Genomic DNA, 24,817 nt, shown 5'->3' with positions numbered 1-24,817 from the left:
GTTTCGGAACGCAGGCCGGCGAATGACAGCAACAACGCTGGATGTTGGATGTCCCCGTTGTGTCTAAGTTTGGTATGCGTCATTTTTACAAGGAAATTCCTCTGACTTTGTGACTCTGAATCCGAATCTGAGTCGACTCCGACTCCGACTTTGACTTTCTGACTCTGTGGATCTTGTGCAGCAGTCCTGTCCTGCTGCTAATTTATGTAAACACGCTAAGTACAGTCCTAGCTGCACTTCACTCACTGCCCTCAGTTCCCGGCCCCCTCAATTAGAACCCATTGAGCACGCGGACCCCGCGAATTCCGGCTGAAATTTTAAATTGAAATCGCAAAAAGCGCTCACAAATGCAAAATTCTCCGCGAGCTGACATTCCTTTGGCTGGCCATTGTCTTTTGTTGGCCGGGCTGGTTTGGGTTTGGCTTTGGATTCGGAAAGGTGTTGATTTAATGAGGCCCAGGCAGGCAACAAACTCGGAACCCAGAACCCTGAACCCTAAGGTTCTTGAGACCTGTCCAATGTTTCTGAACCACAAAGTGCTGAGTGAATCTTCAGACTCAAATATAAAATCCTCGGGTGATTGACAGGGCCTGGGATATTCTGGTATCATATAGACAGTTTTTATGCCCATTTTTCCCGGCTAATTAATTGGCAGCAAATGCAACACTTGAACATTTGAAACCGAGGCGTGTAAATCAGTGTTTTTTCCACACTTTGCCGGGATACAACACACACATATACCTTATACACAGATCTCCAACCCTCGAAAAGGATGTCGCGTCGAGGACATAATGGAACCATTCATTGAGCCAGTAAAAGCCCGCCCGACTCAAGCATATCCTGTTGCGTTCTTTCATGATTAATGGAACAGATTTTCCAGCTTCCTTCCGCCCTTCACACAGAGATACACACACAGTGAGACACCCAGTTGCCACTTAACTTTTTCAAGTGTAATGCATTAATGTGCCGCCGGCATCCTGCCCCATCCACCAGTCCTCAAAAAGGACAGCCAATGTCCCTGGAAGTGGTCCTTTTGCTCCCTCACAAATTGCACTCTTTATATATTTAAATTTTCTTTATTTTTTATTGGTTTTTCTCGCTTTTTTTTTTTTCTTTTGTTTGATTTGATTTAAAAATTACATTAATTACTAAAAATTAAATGGTTGGGGGGTTGGGGAAAGGAAAAAGGGGAATCGCTAGGCTTCTTCTGTGATTTTGTGTTGCCATTTACTAGATTAAAACTAATTAATTAAATGCTAGCACATATTGTTTTCATTTCTTACGCCATCTTGTTAATGCATTTTTCGTAAATTTGTTTTTGTGTTTTTGTAATTTATTGTTTCTGTTTACATCGTTTTCCATTCAATCGCGCACTCAATCACTCATTTACGCACTCTCACCCGCACTTTAGTTTCTCAGTTGTTAAACTATCAATTATTTCCTTTAGCTCTGGCTGTGGTTAAATTAAACTAGAGTGAAACACACGCACTAATTACCGCTTAAACTAGATTATGTTAATCCGTAATTACAGCTACAGCAAGCTCAGCAGCGAGTCGAATTTCGATTGTTAAAATGGGGCTTCCCTTGACATTTGATGCACTCGATGCACCAGGAGACTCTATTTTAAAATGCGGTCTATACAAAATGTACACTTTAAGCAATTGATTGGTCAACTCCCTTTGCAATTGAGGCCAACAAGTTGGTAAATAAGATAATATTGCACAATAAAAGAACGAAACTGGGCTCCTCTTCTAGGTGCAAAAAAAAGGGGAAAATTACAAACAAAAATATAGGAGAATGGAAAAATATTAAAAGAATTAAGAGGATTATTCCTTTAGCATTTGAGATCTGATTTTACTGATTTCTGTTGCTCGTTCTTTTCGACTTTCCTACTGCTCAAGAACAAAAAACGCTCGAAAGAAACTCTTAAGATCAACAGCTGATTTTTTTCATTTTGTTTGATTTCATTTATTTATGATTTACTTTTTTACTCATTTATACTTTGTTGTTTGTTGTTGCTCACTACATATAGTTTACGTTCATATAGATAGATTTATACATAGTTAATTTGCTAAATTAAACAAAATTAAAGGACACGTTTCTTACTCTCTCCTTGCTTCTGTGATTGAGGAATGTTTACTGTTTTGTAATTTAAGTATATTTTTGTTTTTGTGTGTTTTTCTGTTCTTAGCTAGACTACATTTTAGAACGACTTTATTCACGTTGGTAAATATATTTATATATATATATATATTATATTACGCTTGAAATGTACAAAACTTTACGCTTAACTTGCCAGTGCTCTCTCGCATGCTTTCTCAACATTTTCATGGATATTTTACAGGTTGCTATCATGGTTTATTGGCTAAGATATTGTGTGCTGCAAGGCCACGCCCCCGCCTCCAATGCCGCTGCCGCCCTCGAAGGCCCCGCCGGCGAGGTCCTGCCGCTGGAGGAGGTGCTGCTGGGTGTCCTGGTGGCCCAGGTGGTGGTGGTGGTGCTGCTGCTCCAGGCTCAGCTGGTGCTGAGTCCAGGCAGCCGAGGGCAGCTGGTTGGGATGCTGTTAGACCGCCGGCCAAACACTATAGGTAAAAATATGGAAAAAATAAAAGATATAGGGGTTCCATTATCATCTAGAACTTGAGATATTAGGTAAAGTTCTGTACTCACGTCACTAGTGAGGGATTCGTCTCGGGCTGATACCAATACTGGGGCACATAGCCACCCATCTGGGGCGGCGGATTGTGGTGGTGCGTCTGCGGATGAAGTGCTGCCGCTGGATGAGGTGGCTGTGGCGTCATTTGGGGCGGCGGCTTGTGGTCGATCCAGTGGGGTTTCTGGTCCCACGGCGCTTGCGTCGGTGGACTGAGGCCCGTTGGTGGGAATTCTATTTAAAGTAAGGTAACTCATGAAGTGATTTCTAAATCCAACTCCAGGTTAACAGGCCAACTTACCAGGTGAAAGCTCGGACACGGGTGTACTCGATGGCGTTGGACTGTGTCCGGGAGGTAGATAATGTGAGGGTGAACCGCTGTTCGAGCCACCGCCGTTATTACCGCCTATCATATAGATCACAAAATTAGTTTCTGAGAACCTAGAAGGGTCATTTTCAATCCCCCAACTCACCACTGTGCATCTGGTTGGGACTATGCTGGCCGGGATTGGGTCCTCCGCCGCCCAAAGGCATACCGCTATTGGTGCCCGGTCCCTGGGCCGCCTTCATCATCTTTTTGTACTTGGACCGCCGGTTCTGGAACCAGATTTTCACCTGCAAATAAAGAGATTGAATTCGATTAGCTTGATCGTGAGTATGGTTTACGGTTATAGAGCTATTTAAAATCTACTAATGCCAAGCGACAGCATCCAGAACCCCACTAAACAGCTATAGCTTAATATACAGATACAGATACTAACGCTGGCTGCTTTTCAAACCGCTTTTCAGTTGAAATTAAGAGTGAGTGCTCGTGAAAAGCGGCTGGCAGGAAAATGGCTCTATAAACTATGGATTTTGGCAGCGTGCGACACATATTCGTGTCTTAATCGCCCCGGCGTTTCGAGATGTGTTTCATCAGTTGCGAAACCCGTATCTGGGTATACGGGGGGGGGGGGCTCTTGAAGCGTCGGCAGCCGAAAAGTATCTCGCAGATACTTTCGGTTTTCAAGCTCCAGCTGCTGGTAGAACTAATTGTGCGCTGAGCTGTGAGTAGTGAGTTGTGAGTTGTGAGTTGTGAGCTGGCGCAGCACTTCACTTTTGAAAGCCCCGCAGCTGAAGCTCCGAATCTGAGTCTGACTCAGGCCCAGTATAAATATAGATACAAGCAGTAACAGCGCGTATCTAATGCTGCTTATGAGTATCCGAGTATCGGGGAATCTGAGTACCTGAGTATCTGGGTATCTGCGCCTGCAATCTTGCACGTTGACTCTGCCATCGCGTCCACGTTGAGCCAACATTGTGTTTTTTTTTATGCACATGTACTCGGCATTATAGATACGGTGGCTATATGGCTATATACTAGCGATATAAACTTGCCCGGCCAGACTTGCTCAAGGTCGTTCTTCGCGGTTGGTTGGATTTTTGTAGCGCCGCTCGAGCTCGCTTTTTTTTGTGTTTGGCGAATTTCACTGACTTTGCGTTTTTTTACCCCCGATTTTATTTTTCGATTTTTTGCCCATAAAAACAGTTGGAGGAGACTCGGCTTTTTATGTGCATTCCGCCCATCGATTTCAATTAGGCGATAGCTACTGTCTGGCCAAAGCTAATGCTAATCGCAGCCCAAGCCCAATCCATTGTGGGATCATTGACATTGGCAGCCCCGAACTACGGTAGCCGAAATCCACAAACCGATTTTCATTTCCATTTCATTTTAGTGCTCAATCAAGCGCGAATCGTTATGTCACTGGGAGATACTTTTTGGCCACTGAATATGCAAAGAGATTGAGAAAGGAACTGTCCTAGGAAATACATATATATCTTATATATATATATATATATCTTTTTATCTATAAGTTAAGGTGTTACGCAAGGCAGGCCAAGCGAGAAATCTGCGCTTAATGATAAAATACTGCCGAGGTCTCAAACAAATAGGCACTCTTTTGGAAACATTTAATCAAACACTTTTTCTATGCCATTTGGCAAATCACAAAGCCAGCCAAGTGTCAAAACTAATGGTCAGCAGCCTATCAATTGTCAGCTTTAAAGCTACGCATGTGTATATTTATATATTTATTTATATCAACCGTAAATAAATGCCCAAACAAGATAAGCGAAATATCAACTCAACAAGTTCCCCTTGCGAAGAGTTTGCATGAGAGTAAAAGTGTCTTTCGCATCGAATGTACAGACTGTCAAATGTCAATCAGCCTTATGCTGTTACCCCTGGCTCCTCGAATTTGTACCACTTTCGCATGAGCAAATATGGCAAAAAAAAAAAAAAAAACGACAAGAAATTAGCATGTCACTGTGTCAACTCCGAAAGCAACCACAACAGATCGAAGCTGTCTGCCTGACATTATCCTTTTAACCCACTTGGATGCGGCTGGTCAGATGGTCGGATGGTCAGATGGTCAGCAACACTTGCTTGATCACTTCCGCAATATGTCACTTGCCATATAATTTATGCAGTCAAACGCAGAATTGATGGCTAGCCAAGAGTCTGAGTTTGAGTCTGGCTGGGAGTCTGGGTTCCTTCAAATCGGTGGCATGGGGAAGATTACGGATGGGTTTTATGACGACGGCAGTGCGCTTCTCCTGCAGCCGCCGATAGATCTTCACAGATGGTCGGTAGGTAGATGGCACTGGATGGAGCTCCATTTGGAGCTGGCTTTCTAATTGCGAGCACTTGCCGTTCGAGCGATAAAAGCCAGCCAAGAAAGACAAAGAGACAGAGATGGAGACACCTGCGTGCCCCAACCATTGGATAACTGGTTCCGTGGGGCATTGCCAAATGTGTCCCGGGCCCCAGACGGCAGGCTCTAATTCATTTGACAGTTGAGCATTTAAAACGTGGGAAAAGATAAGCCAATCCGTATTGTGGGGCTAGCTAGACCGCAAATCCATCGATTGATTTGTGTGGGATCTTTGGCCGTAAGATTTTCCGCTTTCCGCGGAAACACTTCACGTCATCGCCGCATTTTCCCTGATAAATCATGGCGCAACGAGCCGGGGAGCCCAACGCCCCTTGCCAAGTCATAAACCAGAGAGGAGCAGGCCCCCTCCTCCTGCTGACCCCGCAGTACACCCAAAAAACTTACGGCTTTATTAGCCGAGCAAGCTGTGAGATGAGATGTGAGATGTGCTAAGTAAATAGTGAAGACGGCTCCGACACGGATGCCTTGGCTTAATGACACAGACACCGCCCCAAAAACGAGCCATGGGATAGAGACCGACGCTCTCTAAAATGGCTATGGGCCCTAACACCCTGGAACCCAGGTCCTCTTGCACTGATAGCTTTTAAGTATTTATGTATAAGTTAAAATCAGAGTAGTAGAATTCTTCTAGTTTTGTCAAAAAAATTTAACATAATGTTAAATTGTTGGGTGCGACTAACCCGTTTTCTCAATGTGATGTTAGTTTTAAGAACGACAAATCTTTACATAGTCTGTTATCACATAATTTATTGGAAAATTCTATCTGACCTACCTGAAAAATAAGATTATGCAAACTTATAATGCCAGTTTTACTTTTTTAGACATACAAATTTAACCAGAACATACCCTCTGGTTAAGGGGTTTCAATCAGATAAAACATAACATGATAAGAGATACTTTGTCAAACTCTGTCAGATAAAACCCAGTCACTTATTGACAAACTAGATTTTAACGAACCATCAATTTGACTTAATGACAGAATTTAACTGGACATTGAGAAATCGGTCCTAGGAGTCTTACATAGTAAACTAAATAAAGAACATTGCCTCTAGCTAAGAGTTATCAGTCAGATAAAATCTAATAAGTTATTGAGAAACTACATTTTACCGAACCAGCAATTTAAATTAATGACAAAAATTAACCGGACATTGAGAAATCGGTCATGAGTCTTATATTTAAAAAAATTTAAATGACAAGTTTAAATTACTTATGTAATGATCTCTTGTTGTATATTTATGGATGTCCTGGCTGGTTGATTTCAGGATTTTCAACATAACTATTTCTGAATAACCGGTTTCCATCTACATTAACCAATTTACGATCTAGAATAGGGTATCTGAGCTTCTTCCTTTGGCGGCCGGCTATTGCAAATGCATTTCCACCTCGACCCGCCTGCGACGTCTGACTAAAAAGCAACAAAAAACTTTATGGCTTTTCCCCGCCACCAGCAACAACAACAATCGACGAGAGCAGCAGCAACAGCAACAGCAACAACAACAAATGGCGAGGCATGAAATGGTCTCAGTTTTGTTGCCACAAATTTATGGCTACCAAACGGAGTTTTCCCCTCATTGTTCTCAGCTTGTTGCTTGTTATGTTCGCTGATGTTGCTGCCGCTTTGGTTTTCATTCATAAATTCCATGCAACAAGATTTTAGCATTTTTGCAGCACATTTTTGGTGCGAGAAATTTCAATTTGCTGGCCAAAGCGGTTAACATGAAAAACACTTTTCGGCGGCTTCTTTTGCAGCGCGGTGGCTTTGAATTACTGCAACCTGGACCATTGTCTTAGCCGTTGATTAATGGGCAGCAGCGGTAGGGCCAAAACCGATTATCGATTTCCGATCGGCGTTTGCAGGCGCCAAATGTGGCGGAACTTTTTTGAATTGCATCTAATTTCGATGGCCTAATCAGTTCATTACGCATACGCCCGGTGGGTCGCCGATTGACTGCAATACTTTCGTTTGATTTTAGGCTTTAAGCTGGCCAGTTTTACGGCCAACAACTTTCCTTTGAGCCGGGCCAGCACGCGCCAGCTGAGCAAACGGTTTTAATCGCGCTGCAATCGCCAGCAAAACGCGTGCAAGCCGCGCGCGCGGCAATTTTTAATTTATGCACAAGAAAAAAATCATAAAAAAAAACACAGAAACCATAAAAATTTAAATAGGCGATAGAGAGAGAGAAGCAGGTAAAAATCTGAGCTGCTGCGCGAAATAAAATTTTGATTTATGATCTTGTCGCTGAAGTTGTTCGTCAACAGCCGGCGAAGTGATTGTTGTTGCTGGCCGAAGCTGCTGTACAAGTTTGTTGGCGCAACAAGTGCTTTCGGCCAGTATAACTCACTCGGCGACGCGACGGTCAGTCATTTGGTCATTCAGCCATTCAGTCACTCAGTCACTCAGTCAGTCAGTCAGTCAGACAGTCATTCATAAAAGCAGCGGCCGCATGGCACTTTTGATTTTGTTGCCGTTTGGTAAGTAAGCCCATGTTCAGGACCGATTTTTATCTCCGAACAGTAAAAAGTAAAATGTAAAAAGTAAAAGCCAACAAAAACGCATTTAATATATATTTCTCACTGGCCGAAACGATTGCAAATGCGCGATTGGCAGCGATTGTTGCTGCTGCTGCAGCGACAACAGCAACTATTGCGTGATCTCAAGTTGGTACCACCCTCAAAGGCCTAAAGAAGATACTGCCCCATCCTACTTTAAGCCACAGCAACATCAGCATATTTCCTCCAACGTTTCTTGGCTTGAACCCCCTTCCCCCCTCTAAACCCACACCATCATCATGCTCTTTTGACTGCCATGGTTGACGGATTACGCAACTTGCCGGCCGTAGCATTTTCATTTTATTATTGTTATTATAAACTCTCCGCATTGTCGGTGGCGTTTTTTTTTTCATTGTGCGCTGGAAAATTTGTACATTGCATGCGATTGTTTGTTGTTATACGCTCCGCGGCAGCAGCAACAACAGAAAAATTTGTTTATAATTTTGAATGCAGCAGCAAAAGCAGCAGCAACAGCAACAGCAACAACCATCGCCGCTAGGCAGGCAATGACTTCGAAACATATACAACAATGCCATGTCGTGGCAAAAAGCAGAAAAAAAATGGGAAAATAAAAACGCTACAAAAAGTTTTCTTCTTTTGAAAAGGTTGTTTTTTTTTTCGTGTGTTCCCGTGTGGCGGAGCTGCCCTAGAGTCAAGTGTCACGCACACTCCATGGATACCCGGTCGCAGCCTCAGCTTTCAGCTTTCAGCTCATTAAAGCCAACGCCAGTTCAAGTTCGCTGCCTAAGTCTTTCGTTCTTGTTAGCAAGGAGACGAACCTGAAGAAAAAGATGTGGCTGGGGCTCTGGATGTCTGTGGCTCTGCAAACAGAAACCTTCGCCGTTGCGAAGACGTGCAACCAAAGTGATTTCCAAATAAAATCGTTGCGGGCTGTTTTGGGCAACGCCTTCCCGAAAAAAATATGAGAGGGGGAAAAAAAAAACCGAAAACAGTAGAAAGGAAAGCGGCAGCAACAGAGTTTCAACGAAAAAACGCTCCAAGGCTTCAAGGCCAACAACGCAACAGCGCAACAACGCCTTGAATCCAATCCGATCCAACTTCAGCTTGAAGTCGAGGCAACTCCAGAGCTCCAAATGAACGCAAGTTAACACCGAGTGGATCCGGTCCAGGCCCCCCGTCCAAGCAAATTGAAAGCAAATCGATGCCACGTTCAAAGTTGAAACACGTGGCAGCCACTTTTGACCCCGTGGCAAGCTGTGAACTTGTGCCCCAGCTACAGCTACTGTCTACCGTCGAGACAAATTAATTTCCTATTAATTCTACATGCAACTCGGCGCATTTCAAAAGTTCACTGAGCCCCAGTGGAGACCACTGGACATTGGGATGCAAAGTATGCGGTTGGCTGACCATTTTTGGGTCACCACCAGTGCCAGTGGAGCATTTTCCCCCTGGGGGCAGCGCGCCGAGCATGTTGTCCCCAGCTATGCCATTGATCTTTATCAATGGAGCCGGAGAAGGAGATGGCCGTCGCCAGTGCCATGAATGAAGCTCTCGGCGATCCCGGCTAGATTCATTAATTTATGCATATAAAGGCACTGCGGTGCGTAAAAAGTGAATGAGATGAGATGAAGGAGCTGTAGATGAAGCTGAAACTGCAGCTCCTGGCCAGTTATGAGCTCCGCCGGCGGTGGCCGGAGTCTGCTTAATAAACAATAAATATGCAATTAAGCAAGGCCAGACATCGACGGCCCGTTTATAAGACATCCCCCTCTGTTCTATAGCCACTCTAATAGCAATTAACTTGGCCAAGATACTTGGCCACTACTTGGCCACTTGGCTACTTGGCTTGGACTGGAACGAAGCCATCGGCGATCGCTGCTGCTGCTAATGAGAAACGCCGCTGCGACGAGTGGAACAATTTTTATAGACCTCTCGGTGTGTATATATAAATGAAGACATTGATCTAATTTCTATATAGTCATGATTGCTCAATCGATGGACGCAGCATTTCACCGGGATTCGACCCGAACTTGGCTCAAAATCATATTGATTATGTTGTTGAACCTCTTTGGTAACGGAGCTGGTCAACTTGGCCGGGATTCTGGCTAAATCGAGCGACAAGTGCAGCCGCATGCCAACTGCCAAAGTTAGCCGCGGCCAAGGACAAATCGAGCTATATACTAACTCAATTAGTGCTTAGCCGGCTGGAGAGTATTGCTATGGGTTGCCATTTCCAGACCCGTCATTCAGAGAAACGATTATCGATCGCAGTCGGGATGGCCAGTACTATATATAGGGTGGGTTTGAAATGGAATGGGATGACGCTCATCCGGCCCCAAAGCGATTGTCAATCGGTTTCGGAATCGGGAATAGTGAATAGATACTCGAATCAGACTTCTTGACGCTACTAACTCGCAATTGTGCAACAAAGTGCTGTTGTCAAATCCGGAAACTGTTCCCATGAAAGCAAAAAAAAGACAGCAAAAAAACAGAAAAAACAACTACTGATCGCTGAAAAACTAAAAAACGCCCCAAAGCAACGTTCAAAACAACTGACTGACTGACTGACTGGCATGCAATGCGAATGAGAACTTTGCTTTTTTGATTCACCTGCAAAGCCTTGAAATTTTGTAATTCTAATTCGCCGCTGAAACACTGACTCAGTTCAGCTTTTGTAATCCATCAGCAGCAGCAGCAGCAGCAAAATTATGATGAAAAAAAAATATAAAAATCAGAAAACAGAAAACAGCAGCAGCGTTTCAATCGCAGCTGACGTACAAAAATTGTTCAACAATAAATCGGCGGCAGCATTTGATCAGCAATTGTCAAGGTGAGATTCTAAGCAGATACAAAAACAATAACAGCCATAGTACAACTACAACAAGTGCAGTTCCAAAGGGGGCGGCAAAGAGGGGCGTGTACGAAAATAAGTTTATACTCGAACATACCAAGCCATATAGTGTCTATATAGTATAGCGCTTTTTTGAGCAAGACTCGCTTAGTCAGTCGACTTTCTGCCCGTCTAAAGCGTTTTTCTTACAGTCACTGCAAAATGTTAGTCATATCATATATTTAGTTATATTTTTGGTCTGTAGCAAGTGACAGTGATAGATAATTTGGCACTAAGTTTAGACAAGTCATTAAGTCTTAAAGATGAAAGGGTGGTTCTAAAGTGCTCCAAGAGCTGACTAACTTTTTTGGCCAAGACTGGAAGATCTGCGATTTCCGTGCAGCTGCAGGTGGGGAAACCCCGAAACTTGTTTAATATTAATGCGGTTCTTATGAAGAGAGAGGGAAATAAAAATATTAGCTAGACTTCGAACTGGACCCGAACAATAGAGCTACGTAGAATAAACAGAAGTGGGGGACTCCCATTGCAGCTTTCTAAGGGAAACTTCCTTGGGGGTAAACTTTCCATTGCCAACCAGCCAGCAACCTCAATTAGATGGCCCAATTATAATGGTCAGAACCATCTATAGCAACCAACCCATCAAAGTGCATTCGAAGAAGGGCATTTTCCGCACGGCTAACCAGATTCCGGGGCGAAATTAAATGAGGAGTCTCTTTAGTACAGTCGGGGTGACCCCTCCAGAAATCATTTTTGTGGTCAGATCCATCGGCCAGATAATGACAAACAAAACTAGGGGGAAAAACGTTAACAAAAAAGTGTGGCGGCTAATTGTGCAATTTATATAAGCGCATTCTTTTCACTGGGTTTGTGTTTTTGTTCATCGCGGTGCTTGTAATTTAAATATTATTTGTTGGAGTGTCTCTCTGTGTTTTTTTTGACTAGCAGTCGGCAAAATGAAATCATGGTCAACTGACTATTATTTGTCGCTTACACACAGTTTTCCTATGCATTTTCATTTTCACAGCGAGATCATGATAGTGCTGGGCAACAACAAAAGAGTGGAAAAAAGAGCCGAGAGTTAACCAAGCGTTAAAAGTTTGTTGTCTCGCTATTGTTGTCGTTTCGGGGGGAAAACCTCCAAGGAAAATTTAAGCCAAGTTGATTTCCGATCTCCCACCACTCGCTCACCCCCGCGTCTGTATCCGAATCTCTGAATCTGAATCTCTATCTGTAGGAAAATCCCGCCTTAATTGGTGTCAGAGTACAAGGCTGGGGTGGATTTGATAGTCGGTAGTCGTAGTAGAGGATTCAGGACATTCGAGTGCGGCTAATTGGCCACGCGTTTACAAGGCCAAACAAGTGCAGAAGGGTTGGGCTCTGGGTTCGATATCTGCAAATTTGAGAACCAATTAAAATATGAAACCAGCTATGGGCTGTCTGCATAAGAGCCACCCACTGGAGCGGGCTATCTGCCCGGCCACATCACATCACTCCTTTTCCTTAGCCAGAAAACCAGTTAACCCGAAGCCTCCGAGTCTCCGAGTCTCTGCAATAAAATAATAATTATTATTATTATCGCATCGGTGAAATCTGCCAACCAGGGGCATCCTTGGCTCGCAACCAAGATCCAAGATCCAAGTCTTGTTTACCTTTCCGCCGTGTGTCAACAAATGAGACCGTAATTAACCCGGCCTGCCTGACTGCCCCACTCGTATTGTTGGCCAATAGCCGAGATAGCCAAGATATATCCATGGCAGGCAGGCACTCCAGCTATGCGCAATAGTCGTAAAACTTTATTTATTTGAATACTCTCACTTGACCAGGCCAATAACTGGCCTTACCCCCCTCTTACCTCCTCAGGGGCATTTTGTAATTTCCTGAGCGTTGCGTACGATTTTGATCGAAACGCTGACGGATGGGGCAGCAACTGGAGTTTCAGTCGAAGCCAGTTTGAGCATTTTGAAAGCTGCCAATATTGTGAATGAAACGCGAAACTTGCTTTCAACACAGGGACCTCAAGCTGGGTGGAAAGGCGATTTCTGGCTGTATGTAGATGTGGCTGATGAGCCGATGCTAATGGCAAGAGGAAGCCGTAAAGGCTGTAAAACTTGGCCGGGTAGCCATTAGGGTATATCCTATACTCTCTTTTCTAACCCCAAGGCTTTTAACTATTTTCTAAGGCGACACGAGGATGCCATAAATGTTAGACGGGGATAAAACGATCATCTAAATATATAAAAATGTATAATAGTTCATATAAAAATAATGCCACAGGCGAGTCTATTACCAATAGTAACTATTATTTTTAACAGCTGGTTCGTTTTGATCCATATAATATATCTAAGAAAAGGATTTTCGTTTCACTCAGTTATAAAAAAGATGCTTTTCAAGTTTCCAGTTTTTATCAGGACTGCCATTTCAAGACTTTTTTAAGGCTAGAACTTTTGTTTTTCTATGGATCTAGCTGGAAAAAACTCCTATATTCTTGAAATCTCTTCCTTTATTCTGATTTCTATTCTGTTTCAAAAATGTATGTTCTTTTTTCTCTGTTCTATGACACATTACTCATTTGCTTTTGCACTGGCTTTTGTATTTATATGTCTTATCTTTCACGAGACTAGTGTAAACTTGTATCATCTTTTTGGCACGCTTTGTGGGTCAATTTGAGTGTTGGATCTCTACCTGCCCTCGCGAATTATGTCAACTGCAATCGAGATTACACAAACACTCATCTGCCAGATAGCCATGTGGATCTGGATTTGAATCTGAATCCGAGTCCGTCCAGCTATCCACATTTGTCCGCTGAGCTCTTGACTGGCGTTAGATTGAGCTCTCTTCAAAATGCAAATGCGGTCAGCGGCGAAAGAAGGAGAAAGGGTCAGGGAAGAGGGAGCGGGACGGAGAATCGCTGGTGAGAAATTGAGAAACGAGCCCGTCTCCGTCTCACCATCTCTCCATCTTTCCATCTCTGTCTGTCGCCCGGCCAAGCCATGCATCATAGTTAATGGCAACTTGTTTGTTGTCGAATGTCGTGGTGTTGCTGCTGTCGTATTGCTGATGTTGCTGCTGTTGCTGTTGCTACTGCTGCTGCTGCTGCTGCTGCTGCTGTCGTATTGCTGTAGTACCAGCATCAGCATTGATCAAACTTAATTCAAAGTTCCTGTTACGCGAGCAGCGGTGCAAAAATTTCAACACAGGGAGGCTGGGATGTGTTGGTGTTGCTGGTGGGTTGTTGGTGTTGCTGCTGGGTCCGTCGGCGATGTTGCTGCAATATGCGTGCGATTAAGACGCGAGCGTGGCTGCTTAGTTACATCGTATTATGTGCCATAATTTAATTGACATTGCTCGCGTAAATCAGTAAATCAGGCAATCACCGAACTGATATACGATGTGTTGCTGTTGCTCGTGTTGCTGCTGTTGCTGCTGCTGCTGCTGCTGCTGCTGCTGCTGCGACGCTGACCGCAGCATAAACGAACGTGAGCTGAGCATTTAAATGCGGTCAGCCAGTTTTTCATTTTTTCTCGCTTAGCCGTTGATACTAACTAGACACTTGTATTATTTAAATCAAGTTGTGCTAGTTTTTTTTTTTATCTCTTAATACAATAAAAACGCGCGCGCACTTTTTGCCGTGTGTGTGTATTATTTGATGTGGAAATTAATTTAATTTCGTTACAAGTATTTTGTTTTGGCCTGGAATTCCAGCAAAGTATCATTTTGGTTTTTCGGGTTTTGGGTTTCTCCGCAAAGTCCATGACCTTTGCGCCATACCAGAGCAGCATTGGCCACGTCTCACGTTGTTAGGGGTGGAGCAGCAGACTTATCGGGGGGCTCTCGGAGCTGGAAGACGCAGCCCGGAGCTCTCCGAGAAGCCCCAGCCAAGCGAAGGTGTGCACCGTGGGCGATGCGTCTGCAGCTGCGTCTGCGTCGTCATCGGAGCAAGTCTGCTCTGCGAGCAGCAGATCTACAGCTAAAGCTGCGGCTTCGGCTACAGCAGCCCAAAACAAAACACACTCAGAACCACTACACACCACACACCATACCCTATACACACACACTCTGGCGGGCGGACTCATAAAGCAGGCGTTGTTGATTTTTGAAGACAGGCCCGGGCAGAACCGAACACCCTCTGCAAAATGTTAGTGGAAGAATGGGGATAACTTCACTTTAAAGACATTTCAAAATATAGTTCATTCGAAAATGATCATAAGATCCTAATTTTTTAGGAACAACCTACAAGAAAGATTATAAGATTTTAATAATCTTAATAACATTATGATATTTTTTAAAATTACCAAAGACCCTCTGCAAAATGTTATAGGAAGAACGGGATAACTTCACTTTAAAGACATTTCAAAATAAAGTTCATTCGGAAATTGTTATAAGATCCTAATTTTTTACAAAAACAAACAAGAAAGATTGTAAGATTTTAAAAATCTTAATAATATTATGATCTTTTTTAAAATTACCAAAGACCCTTTGCAAAATGATAGTGAAAGAACGGGATAACTTCACTTTGAAGACACTTAAAAATAAATATCATTCGAAAATGATTATAAGATCCTAATATTTTACGAACAACTTATAAGAAAGGTTATAAGATTTTAATAATTTTAATAATATTATTATCTTTTTTAAATTTACCTCTTGTTTAAATATTTTCCTATCACTTTAACCCATTTAATATAGTAGCGATTCCGAAAAACTTTAATGATATCAGGCCTTAACGATTGAAATTCATTATGTTTTTCATAAACCTTGGTGTAAAAACTTTCTAAGCTTTAGTTTTCACAGTAATGTCTAATAAATATAAATATATCTGTAATATTACATACTTAAGTTTGAAACCTTTTAAAAAAATATCGATTTAATAGATTAAAAATCGATACTTTTTCAATAGAACATTAATATAAACATTTTATAGATAAGATTTTTAAAAGATTGCAACTATCTATCTTAATCTTTCTCATAAACCCTCAGTTTAAAAAGTGTCTAAGCTATAAATTCAACATTAGTTTTGAAAAAATAAATTATAAATATATCTTATAAGAGTATTTACAGTAGTTATGCAACTGGCAGCACTACCAATATTTTTCCCTTGGCCTCACTCGTTTTTTTCCTGGGTCTTTTGCTCCCACAAGCGCCGTTTTGGCAGTTCGTCTGCCAAATCCTTTGTTTTCAGCCAGCGTGGCCTCCTACAAAAATTTCGTGGCTTTTGGGCTGTCTTTTCGCCCTCCTAAGAGCCTCGTCGGAGGAACCAGATCAAAATGCGCCGATATGAGCTCATAAACACGCAGTTTAAAAGTATTTTTTATTATTTTATTTCATTTTGCCTTGGCGGGGTTTTTGTTCGATTCTTTGGTTTTTTTTTTGGTTTTTTGATTTTTTGGAAATAAAGATCAGAGCAGCGAAGCCTGTTGAAAGGGGCTCGCAGCACGGACTGTACATACACTTTTGTCTGGCGCTGTCAGCTGGATTCTTGGCTTTTCGGGCACTCGAAACTTTCGGCAATCCACTTGAGCGTTCTATGTAATTATTCAATTAGTCGGGGTGCAAAAAGCGAGCGAGATCGGGAGAAACAGTAGCCGAGATTTTGCTCTAATTGAAACTTAATTATTCTCCGAATGTTTTTTTTTGTTTCTGTACCTATAAACAAATATACGTTGTTCCATGTGTGTCTAGTACGGGGGCTCATTAACAGTCACCGGATGCACTTTCAAATCAAGCGAACAGCAAGTGGCCGAGTGAAAGATGCAACTGCCAAACGAGTTTTTTGTGCTGCTGCTGCTGCTGCTGCTGTTTTTGAAGACCCAGCAGCAGTAGCAGCCCGGGCAGCTAAAAAATCATAATAAAATTACCATAATTATAAAAAAAAGCTGTAAAACAGCAAGCAGTATGCCACAGTTTTTTTTTTTTTCTTGCGGTAATATTCTTGTACATTTTTTTTTCGAGGGGGAGAGTGGCCAACAGCAGGTGTTAGAATGGACAAGTTGCTGTCAGCTGAGAGCTTTGACTTTAAGACACAGAAACCGAATTGTATAACACGCCCAAAAAAAAAAGAAACGAGACTGAAACTACACCCCACCGCCCCCTGAAGGCCATTAAGCTGGCCGTTGGTGTTTGTGCAACGCATAAATCTTACGGCCAAGCACAATGGTTTGTTTGCACGTCCCAAACATTGGCGTGTATTGGGGACTAGCCTCTGTCCAGGTCCTGAACCTGGTGGCCAAATCAATAAAAAACTTCCGTTGCTCAAACGACGAGGGCGGTTTTAATTAACACGCGGTAGACCAAGTATATACCCTACCCTTCCTCGAAAGCGAAAGCGGCTAAGACTTGCACCCTAAAATGCAGTCATAAATTCAGGGGCTCTCGAGCTCTTGGCCAACTCCTCAACTGTTTAACCCCTTAAAGGCCCGCGGCGACGGGGAACCAAAGATAGACCAAATTGATTGTGTCGCTGGGGGCGCAGGGGCGTGGCTATTTGCTTAGTTGCCTCGATTGACAGCTGCCACAGTCGCGGGTTTTTGGGAAATCAGGTCTATCCTCCGCGATTCTCCGGGGTGACTAACAATGGCTTTGGCTTTTGTTTTTGGCCCAGGTTCGAGACCAGCTTCGAGCCAAGGAGAATTTATTACACAGCCGCCGTGTGGCACGCCCGTTCTAGACCCGATACCCCTGCCTCTGCCGCCGTGGCATATACATACGATATATTCAAATATGTATCTTGATAAACAACTTGCGGTGGAGCAACACCCACGCCACCAATACACACAGGGTCTTCAACTTGTTTTACAAGTTTTTCTTTTCCTTACAACATTTAGTGCGGCCGAGGGAGCTCTCGCATTTCGCAGTTTCGTAGTTTCAGTCATGAGCACATGAACTTTCGTGGCACACTAATTCAATTAGGAAGCCCACGCCCACTATCAATAAATTTCTCAAAACACGAGACTCATTCACGGCTCTGTTTTGCAAAAACGCTGCTGTTTTGCGGCTCATCTGGAAAGCCATTAAATAGAGCAGTAGAATCGAGTACTTGGCTGTTGGGTGGGTGTTGCCTGAGTTGCCTGTGTTGCCTGTGACAATGTCATGCCCTCGCCCCCGCCTCTGTCTCTAAAAAAAAACAAGCAACTAAAAAACTTTTCACAAAATTGACATTGACACACGTGGAGGAACAGCAAAAAAAAAAGAACATTACAATATTGCACATACGCCCGAGTGGCGTGTTGTCAACCGAGAGGGTCACAGGCGTAGGAGGTTGCCATTGTTGCTGGTTGCTGGTTGCTGTTGTCTTGGCTCGTTTGTCAGTCAGCATTAGAGACATGTCAACAATTCAATTGGGAAAATGCTAACTACATGGCCGCGGGCGCAGCCAATGAAATGGCCCAAAGGATCCTGGTCAGGGTTTGAAAAAGAGTTATGTGGTAGGGGTACTTCCCCTGCTCAACGGACATTGCATAATGGAGATCTTAATTTTGCATATACACAATAAAAAAGGTATTCTCCATCACTTTAAAAAATGTTAGGTCTGTCAATGGCAATTTTTTCTTTAATTTAGCCAACTATATAACTTCTATTGTTAAGAAACTCTTTTATTCTAAATAAATTAACATTGTAAAACGAAAGAATTTTTTTTATAACTAAAAAATCATTAAATATAATTTATAAAATTTAGAAAAAATATTTTTTTGAGTGAATAGAAGTGTATATAAGACTGGGAACTCCAACCCTCATTCATATGCTTAAATTGTAAGCATTAATATGTACATAAATCAATTGATTTCTTATTACATTCGATTTAGTTTAATTACATAGATCAAGTTATTTCACTAATTTAGCTATTAAAACATTTTTGGTATAAAGAATCGGAGAAAAAGTATTTCAAACTGTTGTTACTATAAATGTTGTGATACCAAATGTAATTGTAATGTAATGTAAACTACATTTATAAAATAAATTTTACTGGAAAAATCGCCCTTAAAATGAAATCACCCTAATATTAAGAAAAATCGCCCTAAGTATAGAAAAAATCGCCATAGAAAGTATGTTTTTGGGTTAATTTTTCTAAAATGCCAAATTTTTTCGATCGTGTGGTCTTACATTTTCTTATATTTATTGCAATATGTATGGGGTATTATAAAACAGGATATTTTTGTTGAGAGTGAAATATAAGATTGTTCTTTTTGACACATGTTATATGAGTCCGGTATATAATAGTATATGATCTCCAAAATTTAAACAAAATTATTTCGACAGTTTCTTGGGGTTCTAGTATATTATCTTGGTACCCTAATTATTATTATAAAAAGTGTATTAAATAAAATGTTTTAAAAGGGTAGGTCTAAGGTAAGTCTTTCAGAGCAACTATATTATGATTATAGTTTCTATTATAAAAATATATTACATTTATGTTTATTATTAACCAGAAAGAGATGTTCTATAGTTGAATCTGGGAGTAGTTATATATTGATGCTACTTCTAGTCCAAATGTGAATCCCCAACCCCATCCCTGACCCAAACCCCACCCCCTTTTAAACTCACCTGCGTTTGCGTGAGGCCCAGACTCGCCGCCAGCTCCGCCCGCTCGGGCAGGGCCAGGTATTGGGTGCGCTGGAAGCGGCGGTTGAGCTGCTGGAGCTGCAGCGAGCTGTAGATGGTGCGGGGCTTTCGCATCTTCTTGCCCTTGCCGTTGACTCGCAGGCCGGAGTCCTCGCATTTGTCCGAGATGGAAAAATCTGCGGGGGAAAGGGGCGAAAAAAAACAATGCAATGAGTGGGGCACTCTGTAAATGGCAGTCCGATGCTGGGCAACGATGAATTTATAATCAGGCTATGGAATTATGGCCAGAATGGCCCTTTTTTTTCCCTGCGTCGGTGCACCAAATGCATATTTATGAGCGAATTCCGGCGGCAGCTGGAATGCATGAAACTGTTACATTTATGGGCCTGAATTAATTGCAGCCGCATCGCTTAGAAATCGGTTGTTTCGCTCAGCTATCGATTCGTTAAGTAACTTGTAAATGTCAACGAATTAGCGTTAATTGCTGAAACGAAAGTTCAAAGCACTCCATTACCAAGTTGTCCGGACGGTTCATAAAACTATGATGATGATGATCGGCTGCGGCCAACACTCAAGTTCAATGAGCGACGACTGCAACTGTTGACGTTGCTAATTGTTCGAAAATAACACACGGAGCCACCAAACAAACTATTATTAAATGCCAAATATGGCCACAGGTGTGTATCAGTATCTGTATCTGTATCTGTATCTATATCCGTATCTGTATCTGTATCTGTGGCTGTGTCGGCTGTATATTTTTTGGCGCCCAAGCAGGCAGCACGTGCTGCACACTCTTAATGACAAAATGGCAAGACTCAGTGCGACGGAGATGGCGGCACTCGCTGTCACCTCGACCACCCAGCGGCCCATTAGTCATCAGATATATATATATACAGATACACCTATGGCCAACTCCTGGACATTCGCCATTTGGCCATTTCACTCGGCCATTGCCACACATTCGTCCGCCAAAGAATGGTGTAATTAATTAAGCCTAATTACTGCAATTATAATTACAATCAGCCTGGGAAGCCTGGTCTGCCTGGGACTCCTTCTAACGATCAGCTGCTTTGCAGATCTCTGGGCCAGGTCTAAACGCTGCCAGTTTCAAGAGCAAGTGCACCAAGGTTAATTGGCCCACGTTGCGTATGAGTGACGAAAGTCAAAGACAGCAAATCGAGGCTGACTGAAGCGTTGGCGTTGTCGTTGCCGTTGTTTTTGTCATTGTTTCCACTATTTTCAGTACTTCCAGTACTGTCACATCCCCGACAATGGGCAAAAATGAATTGCTTTTCACTCACCGAAAAAGCGAAACTGCTCAACCAAAACGCATCGGTATAGCAACAAAATTGTTCAACAAAATACGAGAGGCAGCCGCATTAGCAGCAACAACGAATTGTCACAGTCAAGCGCGCAATTATGCCAGAGACTGGGAAAAACTGTTCCCAAAAAACCCCATAAAGAACACAGAAAACGGAGAGAGATGTAAAAATAAATAAAATGGGAAAATTGCACGTACGTGGATGAGCACAAAGAGACTTTCCAGAGCTCCCACAGCTTCAATAGAATACGTTTTATGGGAAGAAAAAGTATCATAAATGTCGGAAAAGGTAAAAAATGATAAGCATAGTTCTATAAAAAAAAGTAAACTATGAACCTCTGTTTCTGGTATTCTATACAAACATTACAATTATTTTCCCAGACCTTTAAATATTACTTGGAATAAGTCTAAGCTAATTTATATTTTAAAGTGTGATTTTAAAACCAAATAAAATTTAAGTAACTGATAGTGTAAAAACGTATTACCGACGTATTATCTACTTAAAATTCCATTATAAAGGCGGAAAAAACTTAAGTTTTATTTACTTTAATTAAGTTGCAAAAAAAGAAACGCATAATAAAAAGCTGCTTAGCCAAGCTGAAATAAAAAGAGGCTTTTAAAAAGATAACTTCTTAATGGGATGTAACATACAAAGTAAAATGTAATAATAGGGTGTTTAAAGAAAGAACATATTACATAAGATGGAACTAAAATGGTTAATAAGACGTGGAGTACTTTCAAGAAAATAAAATTCTAATATCTTATAAAACATATTACAAAGGATGTGATTTATATCGTTACCTAAAACGCGGAATACTTTCAAGACAATAAGATCCTAGCAGTACCAAGAGTACTTTCATGAAAATAAAATCCTTATATCTTATAAAACTTATTAAAGATGATGTGACTAATATGGTTACTTAAAACCCGGAATACTTTCAAGACAATAAGATCCTAACACCTATATTTCTTGGATCTAAGTGCTAAGTAATTCCCCAACCGATTGAAATTGAAATGGGATAAAAGTGAGAAACATTGAAATAGCGAGGGGCCAACCTAATTGAGACGAGTCGAACTTGAAGTCAACGAGCAAACAAAACCCGCAAAAGACGACAACAATGGCACTCAACATCGCAGAGCTCTCGAGTTCAAGTGTCGCCAAAAAATAGACGAGGAAGCAGCCGCGGCGTTCTCTCCGAAAGACCAACAAAAGACCCGGATTCGGATCTCTGGGGGGATAGGGAATGGAATGGGGATTACTTAGGATTACTTACCATCCTTGGGTGGACTGGCGCAGGGCGGGGCGTAGCTGCCCAGGTGGTAGCCGGAGTAGGAGTTCTGGTGCATGGGCGGGAACGGGTAGCCGAGGGCACTGCGCGGACTCGGGAAGCCGGAGTCCTGGCCGCCCTGCGGTCCGAAATGCTGATAGGTGCTCCGAATGCCGCCGTACCTGGAAATGCACGGAAAATAATCAATACAATGGAAATGTTGTATATAGTACATAGTACACGGTATGCCGGCTGTGAATGAATCGTGTTTGGGGGGGGGGGGACAACACAACTTTTCCTCCTTGCGTGTTTTGTCTGCACTTTTCACTATTTCACTATTAAATTCAAACGTCGCCGCAGGAAAATATTAAAAAGTGAGCCCAAAATGTTTCATGTTTAAAGCAAAAAGCGTCGAAACGAAAACTTTTTCTCTCACAACAAAAAATTAGACTGAAACTTTTGCCATGACTTCATTTACACAAAAAACCAGAACCGAAACCGAAACTAAAACCAAAACCTAAAGTTGATGCGGCGTTAATATATCAAAGGAAAATCAATAGAAATGTCAGAGTTTCGGTTTTTTGATGTAGTTCCGTTTGTAGTACCGCTCGCTTGCGGTAAATATTTTGTTAACACTTGGCGGTCGAAACAGTTGAGCAAGTTCCCATGCATTATGTTCGGGTCCGGTCCTAGCGAATTGCATGAAATATTCAATGCTCTGACCCCCGAACACGGAAACGGAAGCGGACCCAGAGCAGCAGAAACCGCAACGGACAGCGGACAACGGACAACGGACAACGGACGACGTCCAACGGACAACATGGCAGTCACTCCAGGAACAGAGTAAAGACGTGGACAACTCCTGAAGGGCTGGTTCGGGGCAGCCAAGCATTCCAAACCCAAACCCAAACCCAATCCCAAACCCAAGAGCCCAGCACGCACAAATGACAGAGGGAAAACCGCAAAGGCAAAAAGCCGGGAATGCAATAAAATATGTATAATGAAAAATCGAATCGTGCGTTGGGAAAACAATTTGCGGCAGCAAACAGTTCGCCAAGTGAGCGGTAACAGTAAATAAGTAAGATTACCCAGCCAGACATCTACCCCTATATCTCTATACCTATATCTGTATCTATAAAATGAATTGTGACGGGACTGCGGTAGCAGAAACAGAACCCTCCGTAGCAGACGCTTTATTTAGCACACGGACCGGGAGTAAACTATACTTAATTGAATTTATTTTTGGCTTCCGTTTGCCGGTTCAGCACCAGCATGAACTGTAAGCCGGAAAATGCAGCTGAAGTGATTTTCTTAATCAAAACTAATAACGAGAGACCCCAACGCGGGATCGATCCGTAAAAAATACCACAAAGCTGGGGGGCTTACGAGAACTTTAATAAAACTACAGAGGTTCGACTTGTCTGCTGGTGCATAGAAACTGGGAACTGATTTTGGATTTATACTCTTAAAAGCTTATATATTTTTGGAAAGAACACAAACATGATGTAAATTCTCTATAACATTCCATCAAACACTTTTTAATATTTTTGATCAGGCTTATTATTTTTATGGAACTGTTTAAGTTAGTTAGTAGAGTTACGACTTATAGACCATGTTTGACTTGAGTTCGTTTTGCATGTTCAACTTTAAATATGTTATTATAATGGTCTTAAGGAAATTATAATTTGCTTTAAAAATTAGATATGTAAAAGAAATATGTTAAACTTTTTTAATATTCAATTTTAAATAGGGGTTGTTTTTCTCATAAAACATTTTACTTAATTAAAAACAGTTTCGATTTACAGACCAAATGGAACTTAGGTTCTTCTGACAGGTTCGATATTAAATATGTTATCATAAATGATTATAGTGGTATTTGAAATTGTTTCAACCAATAAAAGTGTAAGAAATATAAACAGTTTTGATAACCAATTTAAAATCCTAATCAAATTCTTCATAAACTTCATAAGCTAATGGTAATAAACCTCTTTAGATTCATTAAAAAGATTCAAATTGGAGTTTGGGAACGCCCTGGCCTGGCCACCAACTCCTTTGTTTCCCCTTTGGGTGTGGCGAATAGTCCGCGAATTTGATGGGGGCTTCGATAAGTTCGGTTAGAAAAGTTCGCTTAAAGTCTGGCACCGAACTCTTTGATATTCTCCCGGTAGCTCCACATCCAGATCCCCACCAGAGCTCCCTGGTGACACTCACCCGGCGGCGGCATGCTGCTGCAGCTCCACGAAGGCGGACTTTCCGGGGATATTGATGCCGGGCGTTACGCTGGCCGCCGTATTTCCGCCGTCCATGTACTTGGGCGTGTGGGGCGCGTCGGGGGCGTCCATGCCCGACTGGGGGGTGCTGGGAGGCCCCTCGTAGGGGCTCCCTAGGTCCGTGAAATTAAGCGTGTTGGCGCCTATTGAGGCCACTTTATCAAGAATTTTGACGGCTTTTTGGGGGGGATGCGCGCGGGAAGGAAGTTCGCAGCGATCCGATGGCAATGATCAGCTATAGTTGTGGGCTATTTTGTATTATTGTACGATGGTTAATTGTCAGTTAACTCTCAGTTCAGTTCGTTTCAGGTTCTGGTTCCGATGTAATGGAACTTGGGGTGCGCGTAAATCCTTTTCGCAGCTCGGCGAGGAGGCACTTTTCTCAGCACTGGCACTTGTTAGCACTCTCTCGGAATTGCATTCTCCTTTATCACTTTAACATATGTGCATATTATTTATAAAACACGATTTTCAAGCTCCGTTTTGGCGCATAAATCAAATCAAATCAAATTGAAATCAATTCGAATCATACGAATCACTATCGAGCCCGCGACGGATCATACGGATCGTTCGACGCAGAAGCGCAGAAACGCAGAAACGCAAAAACGCAAGAACGCGACGGCAGATCAGCGGCAACAACAGGCGGCGACGACTACGACTGCCAACGAGCAAA

The 24,817-nt window shown here is 42.3% G+C and overlaps 1 protein-coding gene across 1 annotated transcript; it reads right to left on the bottom strand.

Annotated features, from left to right (window-relative positions):
* Positions 1 to 1,108: 1,108 nt before the first annotated feature.
* LOC119551354 (homeotic protein distal-less) lies at positions 1,109 to 24,817 on the bottom strand. Its single transcript, XM_037860674.1, has 7 exons — positions 24,086 to 24,817; positions 21,881 to 22,056; positions 19,268 to 19,461; positions 3,127 to 3,268; positions 2,955 to 3,059; positions 2,671 to 2,887; positions 1,109 to 2,582 (listed from the first exon to the last, which is right to left on the bottom strand). The coding sequence occupies exons 1-7, from the start codon at positions 24,214 to 24,216 to the stop codon at positions 2,564 to 2,566; spliced, it is 984 nt and encodes a 327-aa protein (XP_037716602.1). The 5' UTR covers positions 24,217 to 24,817; the 3' UTR covers positions 1,109 to 2,563.

The sequence above is a fragment of the Drosophila subpulchrella genome, chromosome 2R (genome assembly GCF_014743375.2).
Source record: "Drosophila subpulchrella strain 33 F10 #4 breed RU33 chromosome 2R, RU_Dsub_v1.1 Primary Assembly, whole genome shotgun sequence".
Lineage (NCBI taxonomy): Eukaryota > Metazoa > Arthropoda > Insecta > Diptera > Drosophilidae > Drosophila > Drosophila subpulchrella.
The sequence above is the reverse complement of the archived record's forward strand: the minus strand, read 5'-3'. Positions and strand labels throughout refer to the sequence as shown.